Below are 20,371 nucleotides of genomic sequence, written 5' to 3'. Positions count from 1 at the left end.
TCAAATGCTGCAATTTATTAGGCCCCTCTCTATCTCCCAATGGCATCTTCAGGAGCTTGGCAGCCATGACGACCAGTCATTATCTTCCCAAAACAGATGTGTTGTTGACAGTTGGCTGAGCTGCATGACTCACATTAACTAGACACAACAACACCATACACAAAGACAGTCTCCAAAAAAACTGAATACATCTTCAGTAGTTTTTCCAGCTTTATATTGTGACATAATGCTAAAATACTTTTTCTATACAGTATAATGTGCTTTCTCAACCAATGTGAGAAGACCATTGTGTGTTTGTGAGTACTCATGTGTAAAAGGTGTTGACAGAAACAACAACAATCAAATGTTGGCCAGAGTGTGTATCATCCACTTTTTATGGTCTTCTTGAATACAAACAAATAAAACCATTACTCTGTGCATGAATGTGTTTGGAGTGTGTGAGTAAATGTGACAGATTGGTAGGGGCAGATGTCATCACCAGGGATGTGCAGCTCGCTAATTGGAACAAAGAATCAAAAGGTCAAGCTCCAAGAGATTACAGTAAAGGCAGCATGGAGAATCCAGCAGGGAACACATGTACATACCGGCTGACTCCCATAGGGAGTACCCCTCCACATCCATCCTGTGCTTTAAAAATGGCAGTGGTGAACGCTTGTATACAACTTTTAGCCCACACGAAACCAAAGAGGTCTCCACTAAAGTTACTGAAAGTCCCATATTAATTGCTCTGATATAAATAAGAGTAAAATGAGTGAATCTCATCACTGAAGCGCTGTTGTATGGCTAGGTCAATATTACATAATAGAGTCTTTTTTTATCACTATACTGTCCAAAAATGGAAGCTGCAACCTTTTGAAACCTTTGTCCTTTCTTCTGGCAAAAATGTGCTGCCCTAGAGTCAAAAGACTCAGGGGTGTATTTTTTTTTTTTTAACAATAAATATATATCTGAGGGAAACTCTGGCCCAAAGACAGTGTGGCCCAGTTGGCGCTCATCTCTGCTCACAATTTGCCCTGCTTTCTATTTCTGGAAGCTGCATGAGGCATGCAGCCACACATACATACGCACGCACGCGCACACACACACACACAACAGCAAAGCAGCCTGACAGTATGTCCCAGTCACTACTAAAAGCCAGTGGATGAACCAAACACATGCTCCTCTCTTCCAGGACAATCCAATCCGATGTGAGTTTGTCATATGTGAAATCATCCAACACAGCCTTGTGTTTAAACATCAATGAAACATCCTCTCTCCAACTCTGAGGAGAATTTGACGCATTTTCTCCCAATAAAGTGAGACTATAGCCCCCACTATACAGTTTCCCATGGGTGGTTTATTTAAATTAACAGCCTTGGCTCATACAGCATCTAGAAGACACAGGCCCTGAATGCAACAGCCTGAGCCATCCCTCTCCAACACGTGAGTGTGTGTGTGTAAAATTATGTGATGTGAATACAGGCTGTGGATGTAGATGGGACTTAAGGTAAGAGATTCACTTCCGGACGGGCTCAGAATAAGGAGGGCTCTTTAGGCGGTCACGTGTTTTTTAAGTCGGCGCGGTAATAGGCTGTTCTTGTACTGATCTATAGGAGCTTGAGTTGGATGTTTGAAATACAAATTGACTTACATTATTTACTAATAAAAGCATATCAACAAATCGTCATATTTAGGCGCATTAACCCTTACGAAAATATCCCATACGATGCAGTTCAGGAGCACTAGATACAAGGGGCTGTTGCAATCAAATTATATAATACCTTAATGATGCCATGCGAAATAAAGAGCAGTCCATTGACAGTGATAAGGTCACACAACAGATTAATATTCCTCCTATCAAGAATGAATGTTATATTTCCGTGATGTTCAGTCACAGCACAGATCACTACATTTATCAGAATAAAAATACCATCTTGGGCACAGACTGATAAGCAGGCACCTGCAGTCTGCTTGCCCTTGCACCCCTAACCGGTGCCAAAAAACGAGCGAGGGCTGAAGAATAAACACCGGCACAGCGAGTCACCCCATATGCATGCCGCAGTCCAGGCAACACCGATCCCCGTTATTATGCCAGGCACACATCATACACGCACGATTATATACAGGCCGCGATATCCTCCACAATAACAGGCCTATTATTTATACAGAGATGAACACGATTTTACAGTGACATGTCACGAATCAAGCGGCGGGCGGAACCTACATCAAGCAAACATTTGATGTGGGTTTTTTTTTGTTTTTTTTTAAGCTTACCTCCCTCACTGTGTATCTTCTTGGCTCTCCGGTTGAAATACATCTTGCTGGTGGTGAAAGACTGTTGGTGAGGCTTGGACTAGGAGGCCGGAGCGGTGGCATGCTCATGGCTCACCGACAGAGCAGAGGATTGCTGCTCCGGGCCCAGGCTGCGGCCGCTGCTGCTGCTGCTGCTGCTGCTGCTCGGGGATCATTATTTCTCGCCTGGACCGCGGAGGTAATGTTGTGAAGGGCAGCTTCATCCAGCGTCAAGGCAGACGGAACAAAGAATGTGTTACTTCCTGTCACTGCTTTCAAAATAAGTAGGTTGGAATAACGACTAATGTGACGGCATACTGATGTACAGGATTACTTCATTAATCATCATTCATTTTACAGCAAAATATATGATGTATTTATGGGGTCAATATTAATTACATTCAGTCACCATAGAGTCCACAACCATATGACTACTGCAACATCACCAAGGTGCCACCTACTTTTTTTGAACATTTAATATTTTAAACAGCCCAGGAAATATGACAAGACTAAGGGAAAAGTGCCACAGTTCCCTGTATATCTAATTTAACTCTACTTTCATCAACTGTGTAACTACATTATTTTCACAAATGGGCTAATGTATTGAAATACATCAAAAATCAAGGAGTATCACTGTTTCACTATCACACATCTGTATTTGTATATCAGTTATACAACACTTAAATTAGTTTGATACTATCTAATTTCTTCTAATGTGTATTATTTGAGACATTTGATGAGTTAATGAGTTAACTAATGAAATAGTCAAATAACAAAAAAGTATCCAGCAAATATTTCGGTCATCAATTAATTCTTTAAGTCATTTCAACCAAAATGTCTAACTAATTGTGAGGTTTGATGTCAACTTGCGGTTTAGGAAATTGTAAAGGACATTTTCCAAACCAAGTAGTAGACTGGCCAAAAAAATAAGTCGCAGATTAATTGATGGTGAAAATAATCGTTTGCTGCAGTATAACAGCGTAACTTTACTACTTCTAAGAAATGATCAGTAAACCTTTATTTTGAAGGCCGACTGTCACACGTCTGCTTCTGTCCTGTCTGGCTTTGTGACAGTCTGGTGCCTCTTCAGAGGCACGGGCACGCGCATCATATGAAAAGATGCGTGCGCGTCCCCGTGCCTCTTGGACGCAAAAGATTAAATTTAAGCATAAATAGTGAGTTAACGTGACAGCTACTAACCATTTAAAACAGAGGGGATAACAGTAAACGGTAAAACACAACGCTAACGTTAGTTATTAGTAGAGAAGAGGCATTAACCTGGCTATAAACCTAATTAAATAACGCTAAAACTGCAACATTTAGTTAAAGTTTGCTAACAGATGATACGTTGATACACATTGTGAATATGGAACGTTAGCAAACACTCACCCCAACGGCTGCAGTTTAACGGTGATATGAAGCCACCGAACCGCTCACAGAGACTTTTAAATCCCTTCTGCGGCATAATACCCTTGTCTGAACTTCCTGACACTGGTTGACGCAAAGCTCCTTTTTTCGCCGCAATGTGGTTAAAACAAAAAAAAAACCTTGCTGGTATCTCGCGCGGTTGCCGTTGAAAGCTGTCGCTCAAACCTACACGCGCGCAGTGTTCTCCTCGTGCATTGTTGTTGTGTGCGCACACACCAACCGTATATGCATACAGCCATATACACGTGTCCAGGCATAACAAAGCTGCATTTTATTCCATGTTAAGGAGCAGAGAAGAAAACCCATGTCTTCATTTTATTACATAGTAACATATTTAACTGTTTCATTTACTCTCATCACATTGTAACATAATACATATTCATATTTCAAAAGCTGATTTCCATCTTATTAAATAGGAACAGAATAAATATTTACTTCTTAACTGAGTGGCCACGACCCGCCCCAGCTCTCCCAAAGTGGACACGAGCCGAACAGAAGCTTTCTGAGAACCAGGTTTACTGGGACCTTTCCTTCAGCACGCACACACTCACATGCACACACCATTCAACCACACACACTTGACCCACTCTCACACATTCTGACATATTAGACTGTATCATTCCTGCAGTTTTATTGGTGACATGTTAACTGCAGAAATGTTGCAGCTCCTGTGTAGTGTTGTTGATGCGCAAAGTGAACCTGGTGGCAACACACAGACTAGGTGGCTAAATAATCCACCTATGCTACACTAGAAACGGACAATATCTGCGCATGTAATGTAAAAACAAACCATAAAAAGCGCACAGGAATATCATGTTGCTAACACTGCCTCGTTCAGGTGTTGCACTCTTACTGGAACTCATATACATGATTCTCATTAGCATAAATTGCAGTGTTAGAGCCAGAGCTCCATACATCAACTTTCCAGCACCTATCTAATGAAGGATTTCATAGTTAGCTGAACAACTGTAAAAACTTTCACTTTTTATTTTCTAATTCCATGTTCCAGGTTTTTTGCTCAGCGGATGGATCAGGCTAACTACACAATGCACCTTCATGACACAGATCCCAGGGTGTCCATCAGGTATGGACCCAAAACTGCAACAGGAACCGACAGGAAACAATGGTTTCAGGGTAAACAAGACTTTGTTTTGAAGTGGAGATGATGATCAGGCATTACAATGTAAACAACAATGAACAGCAAAACAAACAATACTGTCTTTTCGCTCGATATTGCACAACTCATACTAAATTACAACTTTGAATTCCTGATTATCACATGCCTTCTGTATTTCATTTAAATTGTGCTGCTCATATGGGTAGTGAGGATGATTTCAAAGTGGCTGATTTTAGTGGGTGACTTTTATGGATGAATTCTGTATTGCAATTATATGGGACAAGTTTATGGAGAGGGCCTAACAAACAAATACTGGTAAATGTACAGATTTAAACTTATTTCAAACTTAAATACATAGCTCATACACATCCCAATAAATCATACATTTCTTAAGCAACTTAAAAGGTCCAGTGTGTAGGATTTAGGGGGATCAGTTGGCATAAATGGAATTTAATATGAGAATTATGTTTTCATTAGTGTATAGTCACCTGGAATCGTTGTTCTTATTTCCTTAGAATGAGTTCTTTACATCTACAGAGGGAGCAGATCCTCTTCCATGTTGCACCACCATGTTTCCAGAGTAACCCTGAACGGACGAGCAAAACACTGGCTCTAGAGAGGGCCATTCCCATTTTTAGCGACCACTGTAGGGGACGGTGAGGCAAGGGGTATTGAGTTGGTTGCAATTAGGAACCTCACCACTTGATGCCACTAAATCCTACACGTTGGACCTTTAAAGGGACACTTTAAAATGGATATCGAAACTTTAAAATGGTGAAACTAAAAAAAAAAAACCCTGAAGGTTTCCTGCTTCCATTCTCAACAGATAGCATGTGAGGAGCATCTTGCTTCAAAACCTTAAATACAAGCAGTGTTGAGTTATTTACAGCTTATACTGAATAAATCAAGTCTAGAAGTGATTTGTTTAGTCCAGTTGTGACAAAGACGTCACATGTATCAGACATTAAAGAGCTAAAGTGAGACTAGTCAGCAGCGGCTACAGGAGCTCCTTAAGCATTAATGCCATCCATTGACATGGGCCTCTGAAGCTTTGTGACAGAGACCAGAGAAACAGGTCACAGGAAGAAGAAAATCAAACAAGTTGCTGAAAACAAAGAGTCTAAAAAAATAAAGTTTTGTTAATCTCTGCATTTATAGTTTCTTTTTTCCGCACTTTTGGTTCAACCTTCTTCAACTTCAACACAATGGATATTTTCAAACAAATTTAGCCATGAAAGCGCTATGTACATGCAAAGCTCACTTGGGTCTGCTCAGTTCAGCCAGCCAGGAACATAATAGCTGTTTCTGTGAGCAAGTAGGTCAGTCATGATGCACCGCGAGTATGGGCTGCCTGCAGATGGGGCAGGTGTTGTTTTCGGATAGCCAACGGTCGATGCAGTGGATGTGGAATTCATGGGAGCAGGGCAAGCGACGCAGCTTGTTGCCCTGGGCATAATCATTGATGCAGACACTGCATGCACGACCCATCTCCCCCTCCAGGCTGGCCTGACCATAGGTACGTGTGGATAGATTGTCAATCTGCTCCTTGGTTAGGCCCCTAGGGTGTTCGTCATCCTCCTCATCGTTGAGCAAGAAGAAGTGTGCAAGCCGCAGGATGGGTAGAGTGCCATTTTCTACCAGGTTGTTGGTGTCTCTGCTGGTGGCCCGTCCCTCTGTGGTGCTCACTACCCCTCCTCCGAGCCTGGCCTGTCCACCCTGGTCCTCCTCACTTCCTACCAGCCCCAGCCTCTCCTGATCTACCACACCTGTACCAACCTGGCCAGCTGCACTCTCATTTGTATGCAGACGACTAGCTGGACTAGTGTTACTAACTGTACTACTAGCATCTGTTTGGCTAGGTGCGACAGCTTCAGAATCAGCCTCTGTCTCCATTAGGGAGCTCAGTTCCCCAAATCCAGTCATGATCTGGCGCAAGATGGAACGCAGGGCAGTGGAGTTGGGCTCCCCCAGGCCTGTCTCACTGATGCGCCGCAGCGGAATCCGGATAGTGCTCACATAGGTGCGGATCCCAGCTCGCTCAGAGCGGGAGATGGTGCGTCTAAATCCACCACTGTCACTTTCAAATGTGACAGTATTCTCAGCAACGCGGGCACGTGAGCGCGTTCTACTGGCGATGCTGTCCCGGTCGCGGTTTTCACCAGGTCGAATCCTTCTCACCTGCAGGTCCAGCATGATGGTTGGGTGCCGTCGCACCGCGGAACTTCCTGATCCTGTTAAATGTGATTCACTCTCACGTTCTCCTGTCTCTGCAGCCAGCTCTGTTAAAGCTGCAGGTTCTGCTATAGCCTCCCCTGTTTCCATGGAAATGGAACTTGTGCCATTACCTGGCTCAACGGTATGAATGCTAGAGGCACTGACACCACTGCTTGATGGTGTAATGGTAGTGGCGACAGGTATTCTGTGCAAGGGGGAACGGCTTCGCCTTGATAAGCGGGATGAAATCCCACCCCCAGCTACCGCCCTGCGTGCACGACCACGTGATCGAGTCCGACTGCCACGTGATTCCTGTCCCACTGCCGGGGCCTGAGATACAGACTGGGGTGACACACGGGGACAGTCTATAGAAGCAGACATATCATCACTGCTCTGCTCTACTTCTGCATCCAGGGCTTGTTGTGAAGGTGTAGTTTGATCAACAGGAGGGTTGGGAAGAGTGGGAGGAGGTGCTAAAGAGTGCAAAGTGGCACCTCTCCTCTGAGCAGCGGCTGGAGCAGCCACTGGTGCAGGAAGTGCAGGGGGGCTCATAGAAAGAGTGGTAGTGCTGCTGCGTGTACGCCGTGTCTGCATCCTCCTACTAAGGGCTGGGCGGGGGGTGGGATACGGGGTTGGCCTTGACGTGGCTGACGGACGAGGGCTGGAGAAAGAGGAAGCAGTGCGTATAGAGGGTGAAGTTGTATTTGGGGCAGTCACTGGCAGCTCTGCAGTGTCCGCAGCGTCGCTGTGCTCCCCGGGCTCTGGCTGATCATGGTTGATGTTGATTTCCAGGCTAAAGCGAAATTCTCCACTGTTAGGGTTGGTCCGGCTGACAGCACGCCATGTCTGGTTGCCACTCTGCCCACTGCGAGTAGCATTACCAGTGCGTCTGAAAGTGTTCAGCCACTCCAGTAATGAGTCACCATTAGAAGCTTCTGCTCCAGGCTCTGTAGCCCCTGTAAAAAACAGATATTGGTAAGACTGTACAAATGAAGTGTAAACTATGTATTCACCCCAAAATGTATTCTCTTCTGTATTTCTCTTATTCAAGAAAACCCTAATAAAAACATTGCTCTTTCCTGGTGTCCACTTAAAACACTGACAGTTTTAGTCTGTTTCATACCAGAGCTGAACAGTGTTGCAACCTTGTTAATAACTTGCCAAAGCCAATGCCACATGAAAATAAAAAAAAATATAAATAACTGTCCTGAATAATGTATGAAAAGTGTTTCAAGAGCATTCAGTTTTTATTTGTGCTTTGTAAGCTATGATGAAAACCATCAGTTGTTTTACAGTTCAGTAAAACTGGCCCAGTCCAGACCTATTATTATGTGATTTTTTTTTGGCTTCTTCTTTACTCAGCAGTGACTTAGCCTAAGCCGTATGGCATCATGACTAGAGAGAGCCAGATTTGGAAAGATCAAATAGAGATAAGACCCTCTCCCTCTTCCCTACCTGGCCCTCGTCTCCCTCCAGCACCTCTCTCCTCTCCATCACCACTGCTCCCCTGCTGTTCTCCGGAATCAGCAGTCTGCGAGCGCTGCTCAGTACGGGGCTGAGATGACATGCGCTCTTTTGCTCCATCAAGACGCTGCCGGAGCTCCTCAGCAGTTACCTCCCCTGGGAGACACACGGCCAGCAGTGGGTCAAGAACAACAATGCCGTCTCCTGTACTATTATCAGCATCATACATTGTGACATTATGTACACAATGTAAAGTTCAGATGCTCAGAATATATGTGAGATACTGTAAGACTATATTAACGATCAGTGCATTTAGTAAGATGTGTATGTCCTCACCAGGAGTGCCAAGCAGGTTGCTGTCTCTCATCAGGCGGTACTCCTCTTCACTCAGTTCATTAATAAAGTGATAGTATGCTTCCTCCCGTCGAAGACGCTCTGCCTGCCTCCGCCGTTCGTCTCCCCCACCAGGAGGGTCCATCACCGTGAAAAGTGCTAGCAGACAGATAAGTGAGGGTGTCAGTCAGGAGTGGCATGTTATTTGATCGTACCCATTGCAGCATTTACATTTGATTTTATAAAGGGCTGCAGTCACACAGAACCCTTGCCATCCCACTGTTAAAGCTGACATGCTCCCATGTCATTACAATGTGTTGTTCATGAAAAAAGACAAGCTAATGGCTATTTGACTCCCTGGAAAGATACAGAACAAACGTCCTGCTCAGGTATACAGCATGGACTCCCTGAGTAGTATTAGAAACTACAGCAAAATGAAAAGCAGTGCAATGCAGTGAGAGACGTTCGATTACCTTAGCCTTGTAGTGACTAATCTCTAGCCAAGGGCGACAGTTAAGACAACGCCATCCATTTTCTATCGAAAGACTCCACCAGTAAGAGACCGAATAAGGCTATAGTAACGTTGAGCTTGCTAATGTTTCACTGTACGACTGGTGTCGCAAATTCATCTAACTTAACGTGTGGATAAATGCTCAATTAGTTCACTGTAAGGAACAGCCGATAGACACCCTAATAACAACATAGTCTTCAGCTGAGCTAATATTAGCCAAGTTACAACAGTGGCTACGGAAGGCCATGTTGAAGGCAGGGGAATAATGCAACAAAACTGGCGTTGTCATCCTGGTTTACCACCAATCGCCGGCCTAGTCTAAATGACGGACACGCCAAGCGTCCAATCACTGCTCTACAAAGGCGGCACACGATAAACTAAACGGAGGTCTCCTCCATGTAAACGCAGGGCAAAGAAGGAAAGACAAAGAATCTTGTGCGCTTTATGTCAGAATTAGGTAGTCTCGGTGTTAATGTCTGGCAATGGTTAACTGTGTTGCCGTCCAATTACAACAGTAAGTTTTGTGGACAACCCAAGGCTCCGAAGTGTCATTTTGAATGCGCAACGCTTTAGTTGCTAACCAAGCTCTAGCAAATTAGCACATCTAACGTTAGCGAATAGCAGTCCGTCGACACTACTGTTAGCTGACTCGCCAGTTAGCTGTAAGGCTAAATAACTCTTCTGATATAAACATGACAAACCATTTTATGAAGCAGTTAATGAATACGGAATTTCACACTTAACCCTAGCATACTTTTATAAGTGATGACAATGACATTAAACGGAATTTACTACCTGACAAAGCAGCGGTAATATGGACGGTTTGCTTTACTCTCCCTTCTCTCAAACCAAGATGGGACCAGTGGTGCAACATTACAGCGTCCGTCGAAAACAACCTCCGTGGCTACATTAGTTCCTAGGTAACACGACATCTGCAAAACAGGCCCCAACGTTTGTTGTCTAAAAAAGGGCAAATTAAGTACGAGGCGTGCACATCAACAAAATTATTCTATTCTTCAAATTATAGTTTGAAACCTCAACATCTCGAAGTCAAATAGACTTCAAACATGATGCTGCTGCTGTATCACAGAGAGGAGTATACTACCTACAACATTTGAAAAAATGTATTAAACAAAGAAATATGTTCTAAATAGTACATTTTGGGTGTTTTAATTAGTATTGTTGACCATCATCTGTTAAGGTTGCTGGATGTTGATTCGTTTATTTTCTCACAAATCATGTTCATGGTCAGCTAAAATAGCTTTGTGACATCTTGATAACCATCTTGATGACCATTCTATCATTAAATATTTCCCAATCAAAAAATGCCTGTAATACTCCAACATACTGGTATTCTTCAAGTGAGTCTGTAGTAAAGGGTTCTTGGGTATCAACCACAGCAATGTTACAATGAAATGCCTTTAGCCTGTCGAGTAATCTGCCAATTATTTTCACGATTAATCATTTAATCTATTAAGTGTTAAAAAAAAAAAAAACTGTGAAAAGACCCCAAAGGAATGTCTTCAAATGACTACTTTTGTCTAACCAATGGTTCAAAATTCAACGATTCTACATTTACTATTATTAATGGCAAAGAAAAACAACAAATCCTAATATTTAAGAAGCTGAAAGCAGCAAATGTTTGGCATTTTTGCTTGAAAAATTACTGGAGCAATAAATCGACTGATCAATTTATCAACTAATCATTGCAGGTCTGTCATATTTTGTGGTGACCTGTCACTTCCTGATCTTATGTGTGCTCCAGCTTTAGCAGCTTTCAAATCTAAATTAAACTGCAGTTTTCTTCTGAGTTCAATGAATTTCTCTTCTGCACTTTTATTTGGCTACTTACAGCTGCTCTATAACTGTCTGTTTAATCTTATTCCATTTTATCCTATTTAAAATAATGCACACTTTCTTCTATATTTGGGTTTAAATACTGTTCTCCTTCATTTCTTTTCTAATTAGTATCACACATTTAAGAATAATGTACTTATTATGCTATTAGGAACAAAATATGATCTCCTTATCCCCTCTAATGCAAGGCAGTTGGATTAATATATTGTTATACTCAGGCAGACTAACAATAAAAAAGTGCGCCTGTATTATAACTTTAAAAAATCTATATTATGGCAAAATATGCATTATTTTTCTTCATACAGTTGCTATGATTGAACGAAAATAGACGTAAGCTCCAGTTTTTTACGAGTATGAATTCCCACGTGGTGCAATCTGTCTACCCATTTTCTGTAGCTCTTTCTCTGCTGCAGGGCTGTCTTCACGACATTTTACGACAGTGCCGTGCGCGAATACGTCGTCGTTGCCGAGTGAAGTGCGTCTCTTTGGAGCAGATACCGGCTGGGAGAAACGCAGCAACAAGAGAAAGGAATATATTTCGGGCTCGTTTTCCACCTGGACTGTCTCCGAGCACCGCGCATCTCCTCCGGTACAAACAATTTGACCCGTAAACTCGATGTGGAAGCTGGGTTGAAGGAAGAAAGGGCCACGCTGGGGAAGGCAACTCGCCGAATTACCAAACCGAGCTCGTCGGAGTAGCGTAGTTGCCTCCCAAGCGACGCTTTAAAAAAGGAAGGAGCGGGTACACTTGGCCCAAACGGTGGTGAAAATGGACTATGATTTTAAAGTGAAACTGACCGGCGAAAGAGAGCGTGTCGAGGACCTGTTTGAGTACGAAGGATGCAAAGTGGGAAGAGGCACCTACGGTCATGTATACAAGGCAAAGAGAAAAGATGGGTGAGTTGATGACCAGCAAGGCCTCTAGCCAGTGAACCCTTCGCCAGCCGTCCTCCCTTTGCCAGATACATTTTAATCACTTCTCCCATTTTCCCCATCAAGCCTGGAATGTGTGCCACGGGCAAAGGAGGCATGTCTGTAGAGATTTATGCAGAGAAACGAGAGATCAGAGTGAAGGGCAGGGGATTGAAATTACCTGCGCTGTCAGGATGCTGATGCAGCTCAGTGACGTGTTTAAAAGCACTGACATGGTTTACCTGAGTGACTGTGGTGTGCTCGACTTGTGTTGTTGTTTTTGTTAAAGCATCGCAGGCATTAGTTCTGTGTTGCTGCTCGGTGTTATTTTATTAAGTTGCAGCAGATGCATGTGCAAGCACTTGTGAGGGAAGATCTCTGAGTTTTGCCATCGGTCTGAAGGCTTTGTGTGAAATGGTTAAAACTGTTATTATTATTATTTTTATTTAAGAGGAGTCTGGCACACCAGAGTTTGTTTTAATGTTTGGTGTTCTGCTACTTTGGTAAAGCTAATACTGTTTTTTCTGCTAAAACATCATTTATTTGAGTATATGATATAATAATAATTTAACAAGCCTACATATGTGGTGTTTTCATGCTCTTTTTGTCCACCTTCATTCTCTTTTTTTAAGTACTTTGTGAGCATTTCTCTGCCTTTTAGTAAATATTGGAGCGGTTACATGAAATAAGGGGAGGGGAAGGTGGGAAATGACATGCAACAAAGGTCCCTGGCTGCACCTGACCTGTAGAGATTGTGGTTCATGATCCGCACCTGAGGACACCGGGTGCCACCCACCTTCATTTCTGATCCTCTTATTCAGTTCCCTTTTTCTTACTGTTTCTAATGCAATCCTTGTAACAGTCTAGACCAGAGCTGAAGGCAGCTTCAGGCCCATTATCACAGTCAGGACATACTGGCAGCCGGAACCACACAAAGGAGCCCTAAAGTGTTTAAAGATGTTTGTGTTCACTTTAGGAGGCTGCTGTTTATGAGACTCTGTGAGCTAATTCGTGCTGCAGCAGTTGGAGGAGGCCTGAGGAGGCACAAAGCATGGGTTTATGAGATGATTTAGGCCAGGGAGAGGGAGGGGCTGTACCCATTTCATTCAAGTGAGAGCCAGTCCCAGTGCTCTGTTTGTCCCTCGCCAGCTGCCAGACAGGGCCTGTTTCCTTTCCCCCTCTATTGTGTTGAGCCTCAGAGGTGAGCTTGATTACACAAATCTGGAGGTAATGCAACTCGGCCTCTTCTCAGAGTCCCTGTGCCAGCTGCCAAGTGCCCCTCTTTATGTTTCTGTGCAGACAGCTCTCAGGGGGCCTGCAGTCTGGCCTGGTGTTGAAGTTGCTCTGCCTCTCTCTGTTTGTAGGAAGGACGATAAGGACTACGCCCTCAAGCAGATTGAAGGCACTGGCATCTCCATGTCGGCATGCAGAGAGATTGCAGTAAGAACTACTTGGCTCACTCCATCCCTTTGTTTGGTCTCTGTTTAGCACCCTCATGCCATTCCAAGGTGGTTTATGTAATGTCCGAATCACCTTCACAAAGTAGCTTTTGTTAAGCAACAGACATACAACTCGTGAGCTAGGAAGAATCACAGAAAGCAAATTAGAAAATGGACATCAATGTAGGGCACACACAGGGTAGACACAAAATCATATGCTCTTCATGTAAATCATGCCCTCAAAAAAACAATAAGTCAGACATCATATACTCTAAAAATTGCATTGCACATCTTTTTATGCATTCAGTTGCACAGGTGATACTGTGTGCACCAACATTTGTATTATTTATGACAACTGGTTATAAATTCCCCACTTTTTGCATTAATTACTACAAATTGGCTATTTGTCATTCATGATTTCTGCCATGAGGGTGTGTTCGCTCCTCTCATTGGGTGTGTGTGTTGCAGCTGCTGCGGGAGCTGAAGCACCCCAATGTCATCTCACTGCAGAAGGTTTTCCTGTCACACGCAGACCGTAAAGTATGGCTGCTCTTTGACTACGCCGAACATGATCTCTGGGTAAAATGCACACACACACACACACACACACACACACACACACACACACACACACACACACACACACACACACAACAGCAAAGCAGCCTGACAGTATGTCCCAGTCACTACTAAAAGCCAGTGGATGAACCAAACACATGCTCCTCTCTTCCACACACACACTGGAGCTGCATGGCATGACCTATCAAAAACACAGCAGTCTTGTCTGCTGAATATGTCCATATGAGTTGGAATGCATGTGGATATTTTCTGTATAACTCATTTTTGATAATTGCTTTATTAGTTTAGACCAACACACATGCACATACTGCAGATTCCCTCCAATTTATGTGAGAGCTTGAAAGCAGTACTTTTAGTTTACTCAGTGTTTACAATTAGCTTATATATTTTTAGGCCCTCTGCTGCTGCTTTGCACTTATCATGAATATTTACATTTTTCAAACGAGGGACAAAAGCACAGACGAGTGCAGAATTACTCACAGTGCTGATGCACATACCCACATTCTTCATCAACCATTTTGTGAGGAAGGAGACTGAAAATGGTGCTAATTATGCATTGTGAAGTCTCATTAAAACATGCACATACACCAAGAAGAATTCAGCATTTGGTCGTCAAACCTCTGCAGCATTACAGTTGGCAGCGTATCAGAACTGAGTTTAAATGCCATTTTGTGCCACAAAGCTGCAGCACTCACATTCCCCTCCCATGGAAGTGGAAACACATGCCACAAACATCAGCCTTATTCAACTTGCCAGTAGCATAAACTTACTTTTGGGAATGTAGAAAATGACACAAAATGATAGATTTCAGTCATCATGTGCAGGCTTACCACAATTCAATTAATATGCTCTTATCTTTCTGTAGCACATTATTAAGTTCCACAGAGCGTCCAAGGCCAACAAGAAGCCACTTCAGCTGCCTAGAGGGATGGTCAAGTCTCTGCTCTACCAGATCCTGGATGGCATCCATTACCTCCACGCCAACTGGGTCCTCCACAGAGACCTTGTAAGAGGACTGGGAAGGGGAGGGGAGGAGAGGAGGGGGAGGGAGAAAATATTTAGGTAGAAGGGAAAACAAGGCAACAGTTGATGAGAGATTGTAAGATTGATTGGGCAGAGAATCATTCACGGGCATGTGAAGCTGCGTCAGTCTGCATGTGTTTAGTTATGGCTCATAACTACACGTTTTAAATGTTTTATGTGATTGGACTGATGATCTGTGAACACATTCGAGTTGACCTTGTTTGCTTCTTCTGCAGTATTATGTGTTAGAGTTGTTTTGCTGGAAGTTAATTTCATTAAAGTTTATTTTAAACAAGTTGTATTTCAGGCGATCAGAATGAACCTTACAAGCTTTCTGGTGTTGCTGTTGGTTCTGTAAACTAAGAACTTAAGAAATAATCCACAATGTGTTGTTTTTACAAATTTTAACAGCCAAATTGTCTGCTTGTAATGGCCACATGCTGGCAAAATCAGATGGAAATGGTAAATCTTGCCACTTGTGGGGTGCAGTGGGCTTATTTGTCCACTGGAGGGCAGCAACAAAGTTTTGAGAACACACCATATTCAGGACTGTAGTTCACCAGGTTCAACTGGGCCAAACTAATCTGAATCTCTGAATCGATCTCAGTTTATTTTTGACATTATTTGAAATATTTGAATTGTAGAAACATGTTTACAATTGTTGTTATGTCTCTTGTCCCCTTCCCAGAAACCAGCTAACATTTTAGTGATGGGGGAAGGGCCAGAAAGGGGTAGAGTAAAGATTGGTATGTATACTGTCTCCTTTTTAGCCACTTACTGTTTAAGTTTTCTGTTACTTTACTGATTACAATGTCTATCCTGCAGCGGACATGGGGTTTGCCCGTCTCTTCAATTCACCGCTGAAGCCTTTAGCCGATCTCGACCCCGTGGTGGTCACCTTCTGGTACAGAGCACCTGAACTACTGCTTGGGGCTCGGCACTACACCAAAGCCATCGGTCAGAATTGTGCAGCACCATCAGTCTGTGTAGCATCCCATTAATGAATGTGTGCAACCAGTTCCACTGTCAAGTGACGGCTTAAGTTAGTTGTGTACTGTGCTTTTCTTTCAGACATCTGGGCGATTGGCTGCATTTTTGCAGAGCTGCTGACATCTGAGCCCATATTCCACTGTCGCCAGGAGGACATCAAGACCAGTAACCCTTACCACCATGACCAACTGGACCGCATCTTTAATGTCATGGGCTTCCCTGCAGGTGAGGGTCCATTGCTGCCAGACTCTGTTGGGAAAATGCTCAGTTTTAAAGCATTAGATTTGTGAATGCTATGCCTGAATTGCTTCAGGGGATGTGTTACTTGAGACATTAATGGAAATATGTGCTTCAGATTTTAACAATGCACGTATATGAACACTGTTCAGCTGCTATTACACCAAAGTGTCACAGCTGCTGTGTTGCCTTTTTCAATGGAAAAATGCTGTGGAAGGGTAAACACTTTGAGTTCTTAGCAGAGGAAGATTGTTTCGTTGGTCTTGCTCCTTTTTCTTTAGGCAGTAATGTGATCTGTGGGCTCAGAACATCAACTGACACGATAGATGAAGCCAAGTCACAAACATAGAAACTTTTACTTGCAGGGCTACATTTGGGCCTATTTTTTCCAGTTCACTTGAGCTGCTTCTGATCTTTTTTTTCCTTCTACCATCTCTGCTGCTCTAGTTGTGTAACTCACCAGTCTGTGTGTTTTGGTTCTGCAGGATATCCAGCCACACGAATTTTGCTATCTTTATGCAATGTTTGGCAGTTACAGAAATGGAGGTTTATATTGAAAGCATAGAGATAATTGATGATTAGAAAGGCATTATCAGATATATATGAATAAATACCCAGATCGTGACCTGTAAGTTAAAACCAAAGCTCAATATTCTCTTGTTGTAAAAGGGGTTGTTGTGGGGAACTCATGGGCATTTGTGCTTAAAAAGATTGTAATCCAGACCCTGCAACCTAAATAATCTCTTCTTGAAGGGAGGGGAGGGTGTGACGTGGTGTAATCCTGTCTTTCCCTCAACTGACAGATAAAGACTGGGAGGACATCAAAAAGATGCCAGAACACTCCACGCTGATGAAAGACTTTAGGAGGAACACGTGAGTCTGCAGAGCACTGCTGTCCCAGTTTTCTCAGATCAGAAACAAAGTTAGAGCAAAGCAAAGTGCTCTGTCTGCTGGCACAAAGACATTTTTGAGTGCATGCAACTTTTACTTTGCACTGCACTGCTATTGATCTGTTTGTTCCCCCTCTATCACAGATACACAAACTGCAGCCTTATAAAGTACATGGAAAAACATAAAGTCAAACCAGACAGCAAAGCATTCCACTTGGTGAGTTACAGTGCCTCAGTAATCAGGCATTTCCATGTAATTTGCATAACTTCTAGACATTATAGTATTATAACGATGGCAAATTCACGTCAACCATGCAGCTATAGTTTGTTTCTCCATGACAAATGAAGCATGCTTTGTCATTATGTCCCTTCTATTCATGGTTTCTTGTTTGAGGCTAATGTTGTCTGCAATTCATTAAAGCTGCAGAAGCTGCTGACCATGGACCCCATCCGTAGAATCACATCTGAGCAGGCCATGCAGGACCCCTACTTTTTGGAGGAGCCCTTGCCCACCTCTGAGTGAGTCACAGCACACGCACACATACATATAGACTCTTTCTAGTTCATCTATCTTGTGCTGCTCCTTAGCTTCAGTCACATGACTGAGAGACATCCACCACGTTGAACAGGTCCCTCAGACAATTAGCGCCAAACCATGGGAATAAATGTTTTGCGTTGACAAGCCTCTTTGCATTGTTTCAGTGTGTTTGCAGGCTGCCAGATTCCCTACCCCAAGAGGGAATTCTTGACAGAGGAGGAACCAGAGGACAAGGCAGACAAAGTAAGAAATCCATGTGCAATGCTGCCTCTGCTGTCGTTTAAACATGAATATATACAAAAAGGTGAAGCGGAACATTGCACAGAGGTAGCAAATACACAATAGGGCTGAGCATTTTTTTTTTTTTAAAACCATTAGAAGAACCAGCAGCAGCAACAGGGAAACAACCACACGAATGGGGCTGGGCACACTGGTAACCCTGACAACAGCCACGCCCAGGGCCCGCCTCTGAAGAAGGTGCGAGTTGTCCCTCCCACCACTACCTCAGGTGGCCTCATCATGACCTCAGATTACCAGGTGGGTCTCTCTCTCTCTCTCTCTCTCGCAGATCAATTAACCTGTAAACCTTTAAACCACGAGGGCTCGGACATAAAAAGTGAAGGTGAAGTTTTGCCCAAAGATTGTAATTGATGAGGGTTTAATGAATATTTTCTCACTGTCTTCTTCTGTGCAGCGCTCCAATCCACATGCTGCCTACCAGAACCCTGGACCAAGCACATCACTGCCCCAAAGCAGCATGGGATACTCCTCTACCTCCCAACAGCCTCCCCAGTACTCCCACCAGACCCACCGCTACTGAGACACCCCTCCCACACACACACATATACATACTTACACACATACACGCATACACAGCCCTCACCATGCCCACCTGAACGAATGTACTGAGGGATGTGGGGATGTCCAAGGCAACAAACCCCCACCCCAAACACCCTGCCCCACCCCACAGAGGGCACCTTGTCTGCAGCAGTCTGTTAGGTCAGAATGACAACAGTGTACACTTAAAGATAACACACCATAACCCCAGTATTAGAAACACCGCTATAGAGCAAAACCTGGTGGGTGAAACACACGGCAGGAGGATGAGAGCGGTGGATACTGTGATGGAATCCGACCTGTTTGTGTTACTCAGACGCGATCAAACCAGCCAAGAGAAGATGGCTCGGTTTGGGAGGACACATGTTAATCTGTTGTGTCATCTTCTGCCCTCTTCTTCTCCACCTGCCTCCACACCTCCACCTGCGCCCCACCTTCTTCCCGTTGGAGTTTGGATGAGACTGAAAGCTGCTATGTGACTGCCAGCTGTGACAGATTCCCTGTCCGACTGTCCTCCTGTCTGTCTGTCTGTCTGTCTGTCTGTCTGTCTGTCTGTCTGTCTGTCTGTCTGTTTATTTTGTATGTATGGCCCTGTGAGGGCCTCAGCTAAGGACTGAAGTGAGCTGCTGTGAAGCATGCTGGGAGGATGTGGAGCCCCCACAGCTGTGGCATTGAGGGTTTTCAGAAAGGACAAAAAAAATGACAAAAAAAGATTTTAGTAGTTTATAATTTAATCTGTTTTCATGGTTTTGTTTTCATGGCAAGAGTGGCAAAGCGCTCTGCTGCTGTATGCTGTGGGCAAGCCTTACAACATGATGACAAAACCAACCAATCGCATGGAGGATGGCAGATGGAACATGCATTGTACTGTATTGTATTGAAATATTTTACATGAAGCAAGTATCCTGACAATAAAAGTGGAAACATTGACACTGCTGATATTATGTGCGAGCAGCTGATGAGTGGTGCAAACCTGAGCGGGTTTGTATTCACCTTTTGGCAGGAAATGCTGGAAGAAAACATTTTAAACGCTGACATCAGTCTTTGTGCTTCTGACAACATCCGGCATTACAGAAAGCTCACAACAAGGTTGATTTTCACTTTTATTTTTTAAATATTATTTTTATTAGCAGATTTGTGGTAACAAAAAAGGAAAACAATCATATCCCCAACCCCATTCTCAGTCACATTTTTAGACCCCCCCATTGTCCGTGACTTGTAAGGACCCTTTAATATGCTGCAACAACTTCTTAGTCCTATATTGATTAGTCTGACATGGAGCTGCGATGAACACTCAGTTGTCAACTATGAGATTAATCTGCAACTATTTTGATAATCAATGAATTGGTTTAAATATTTTTTTCATTTCATCATTTTCTGACATTTTACGGACCAAACAATTAATCAATTAACTGACAATGAAGATAATCGTTAGTTGCAGCTGTAATCTGATAGTTATTCCTCGATCAATCAATAAGTTGATGTCTGATTAACAGTCCAAAACCTGCAAATATTCAAAGAAAAGCAGAGGATATATGGCATTTTTCCTTGAAAAATGACAGCTATAAAAATTGTAGCTGATTTTTTTTTTTTTTTTTTTTTTTTTTGTCAGTCAACATGAAATCTTCAGCTTCTCAGAACCTCAAACCTCAAACTTGGAACAAAAAGCTGTAGATAGCCTTTTCTGTCTGAACTGGCCCACTTTATGACAGTCACATACATGTACGCTTT

General features: G+C 43.2%; 3 protein-coding genes across 6 annotated transcripts in view; 1 reads left to right on the top strand and 2 right to left on the bottom strand.

The window, feature by feature from the left end:
* Positions 1 to 2,528, bottom strand: part of atp8a2 (ATPase phospholipid transporting 8A2) — a 48,535-nt gene extending 46,007 nt beyond the window's left edge. Inside the window, exon 1 of one of the 4 annotated variants that reach the window (XM_070986536.1) lies at positions 2,254 to 2,528. In XM_070986536.1, coding sequence (XP_070842637.1) covers positions 2,254 to 2,296 — 43 coding nt within the window. In that variant the 5' untranslated portion in view covers positions 2,297 to 2,528. The remainder of the gene's footprint in view (positions 1 to 2,253) is intronic. The other 3 variants (XM_070986539.1, XM_070986537.1, XM_070986535.1) reach the window with 3 other exon arrangements.
* A 1,420-nt stretch (positions 2,529 to 3,948) lies between these two features.
* On the bottom strand, positions 3,949 to 10,204 carry rnf6 (ring finger protein (C3H2C3 type) 6). Its single transcript, XM_070986534.1, has 4 exons — positions 10,134 to 10,204; positions 8,831 to 8,986; positions 8,486 to 8,650; positions 3,949 to 7,986 (listed from the first exon to the last, which is right to left on the bottom strand). The coding sequence occupies exons 2-4, from the start codon at positions 8,970 to 8,972 to the stop codon at positions 6,137 to 6,139; spliced, it is 2,157 nt and encodes a 718-aa protein (XP_070842635.1). The 5' UTR covers positions 8,973 to 8,986; positions 10,134 to 10,204; the 3' UTR covers positions 3,949 to 6,136.
* A 1,419-nt stretch (positions 10,205 to 11,623) lies between these two features.
* On the top strand, positions 11,624 to 19,570 carry cdk8 (cyclin dependent kinase 8). The gene is made up of 13 exons (XM_070986478.1): positions 11,624 to 12,092; positions 13,472 to 13,547; positions 14,015 to 14,125; positions 14,991 to 15,131; positions 15,837 to 15,894; positions 15,974 to 16,105; positions 16,220 to 16,363; positions 17,179 to 17,248; positions 17,410 to 17,482; positions 17,687 to 17,784; positions 17,968 to 18,046; positions 18,182 to 18,340; positions 18,498 to 19,570. Exons 1-13 carry the CDS (start codon positions 11,965 to 11,967, stop codon positions 18,621 to 18,623), a joined length of 1,395 nt encoding a protein of 464 aa, XP_070842579.1. The 5' UTR covers positions 11,624 to 11,964; the 3' UTR covers positions 18,624 to 19,570.
* Positions 19,571 to 20,371: the final 801 nt, after the last annotated feature.

This window comes from Chaetodon trifascialis, chromosome 18, assembly GCF_039877785.1.
Source record: "Chaetodon trifascialis isolate fChaTrf1 chromosome 18, fChaTrf1.hap1, whole genome shotgun sequence".
NCBI lineage: Eukaryota > Metazoa > Chordata > Actinopteri > Chaetodontiformes > Chaetodontidae > Chaetodon > Chaetodon trifascialis.
This window is presented reverse-complemented; position numbering and strand designations above follow the sequence as displayed.

What these genes read in the sequence shown, in the direction of transcription:
- rnf6 (XM_070986534.1), bottom strand. Translation starts at nt 8,972, where the DNA reads ATGGACCCTCCTGGTGGGGGAGACGAACGGCGGAGGCAGGCAGAGCGT. An exon ending in CAACCTGCTTGGCACTCCTG is followed by an intron (nt 8,651 to 8,830) that starts GTGAGGACATAC and finishes TGTGTCTCCCAG; the next exon opens with GGGAGGTAACTGCTGAGGAG. An exon ending in TGGAGGGAGACGAGGGCCAG is followed by an intron (nt 7,987 to 8,485) that starts GTAGGGAAGAGG and finishes TGTTTTTTACAG; the next exon opens with GGGCTACAGAGCCTGGAGCA.
- cdk8 (XM_070986478.1), top strand. Translation starts at nt 11,965, where the DNA reads ATGGACTATGATTTTAAAGTGAAACTGACCGGCGAAAGAGAGCGTGTC. An exon ending in TGTCATGGGCTTCCCTGCAG is followed by an intron (nt 16,364 to 17,178) that starts GTGAGGGTCCAT and finishes CTCAACTGACAG; the next exon opens with ATAAAGACTGGGAGGACATC. An exon ending in TCATGACCTCAGATTACCAG is followed by an intron (nt 18,341 to 18,497) that starts GTGGGTCTCTCT and finishes TCTTCTGTGCAG; the next exon opens with CGCTCCAATCCACATGCTGC.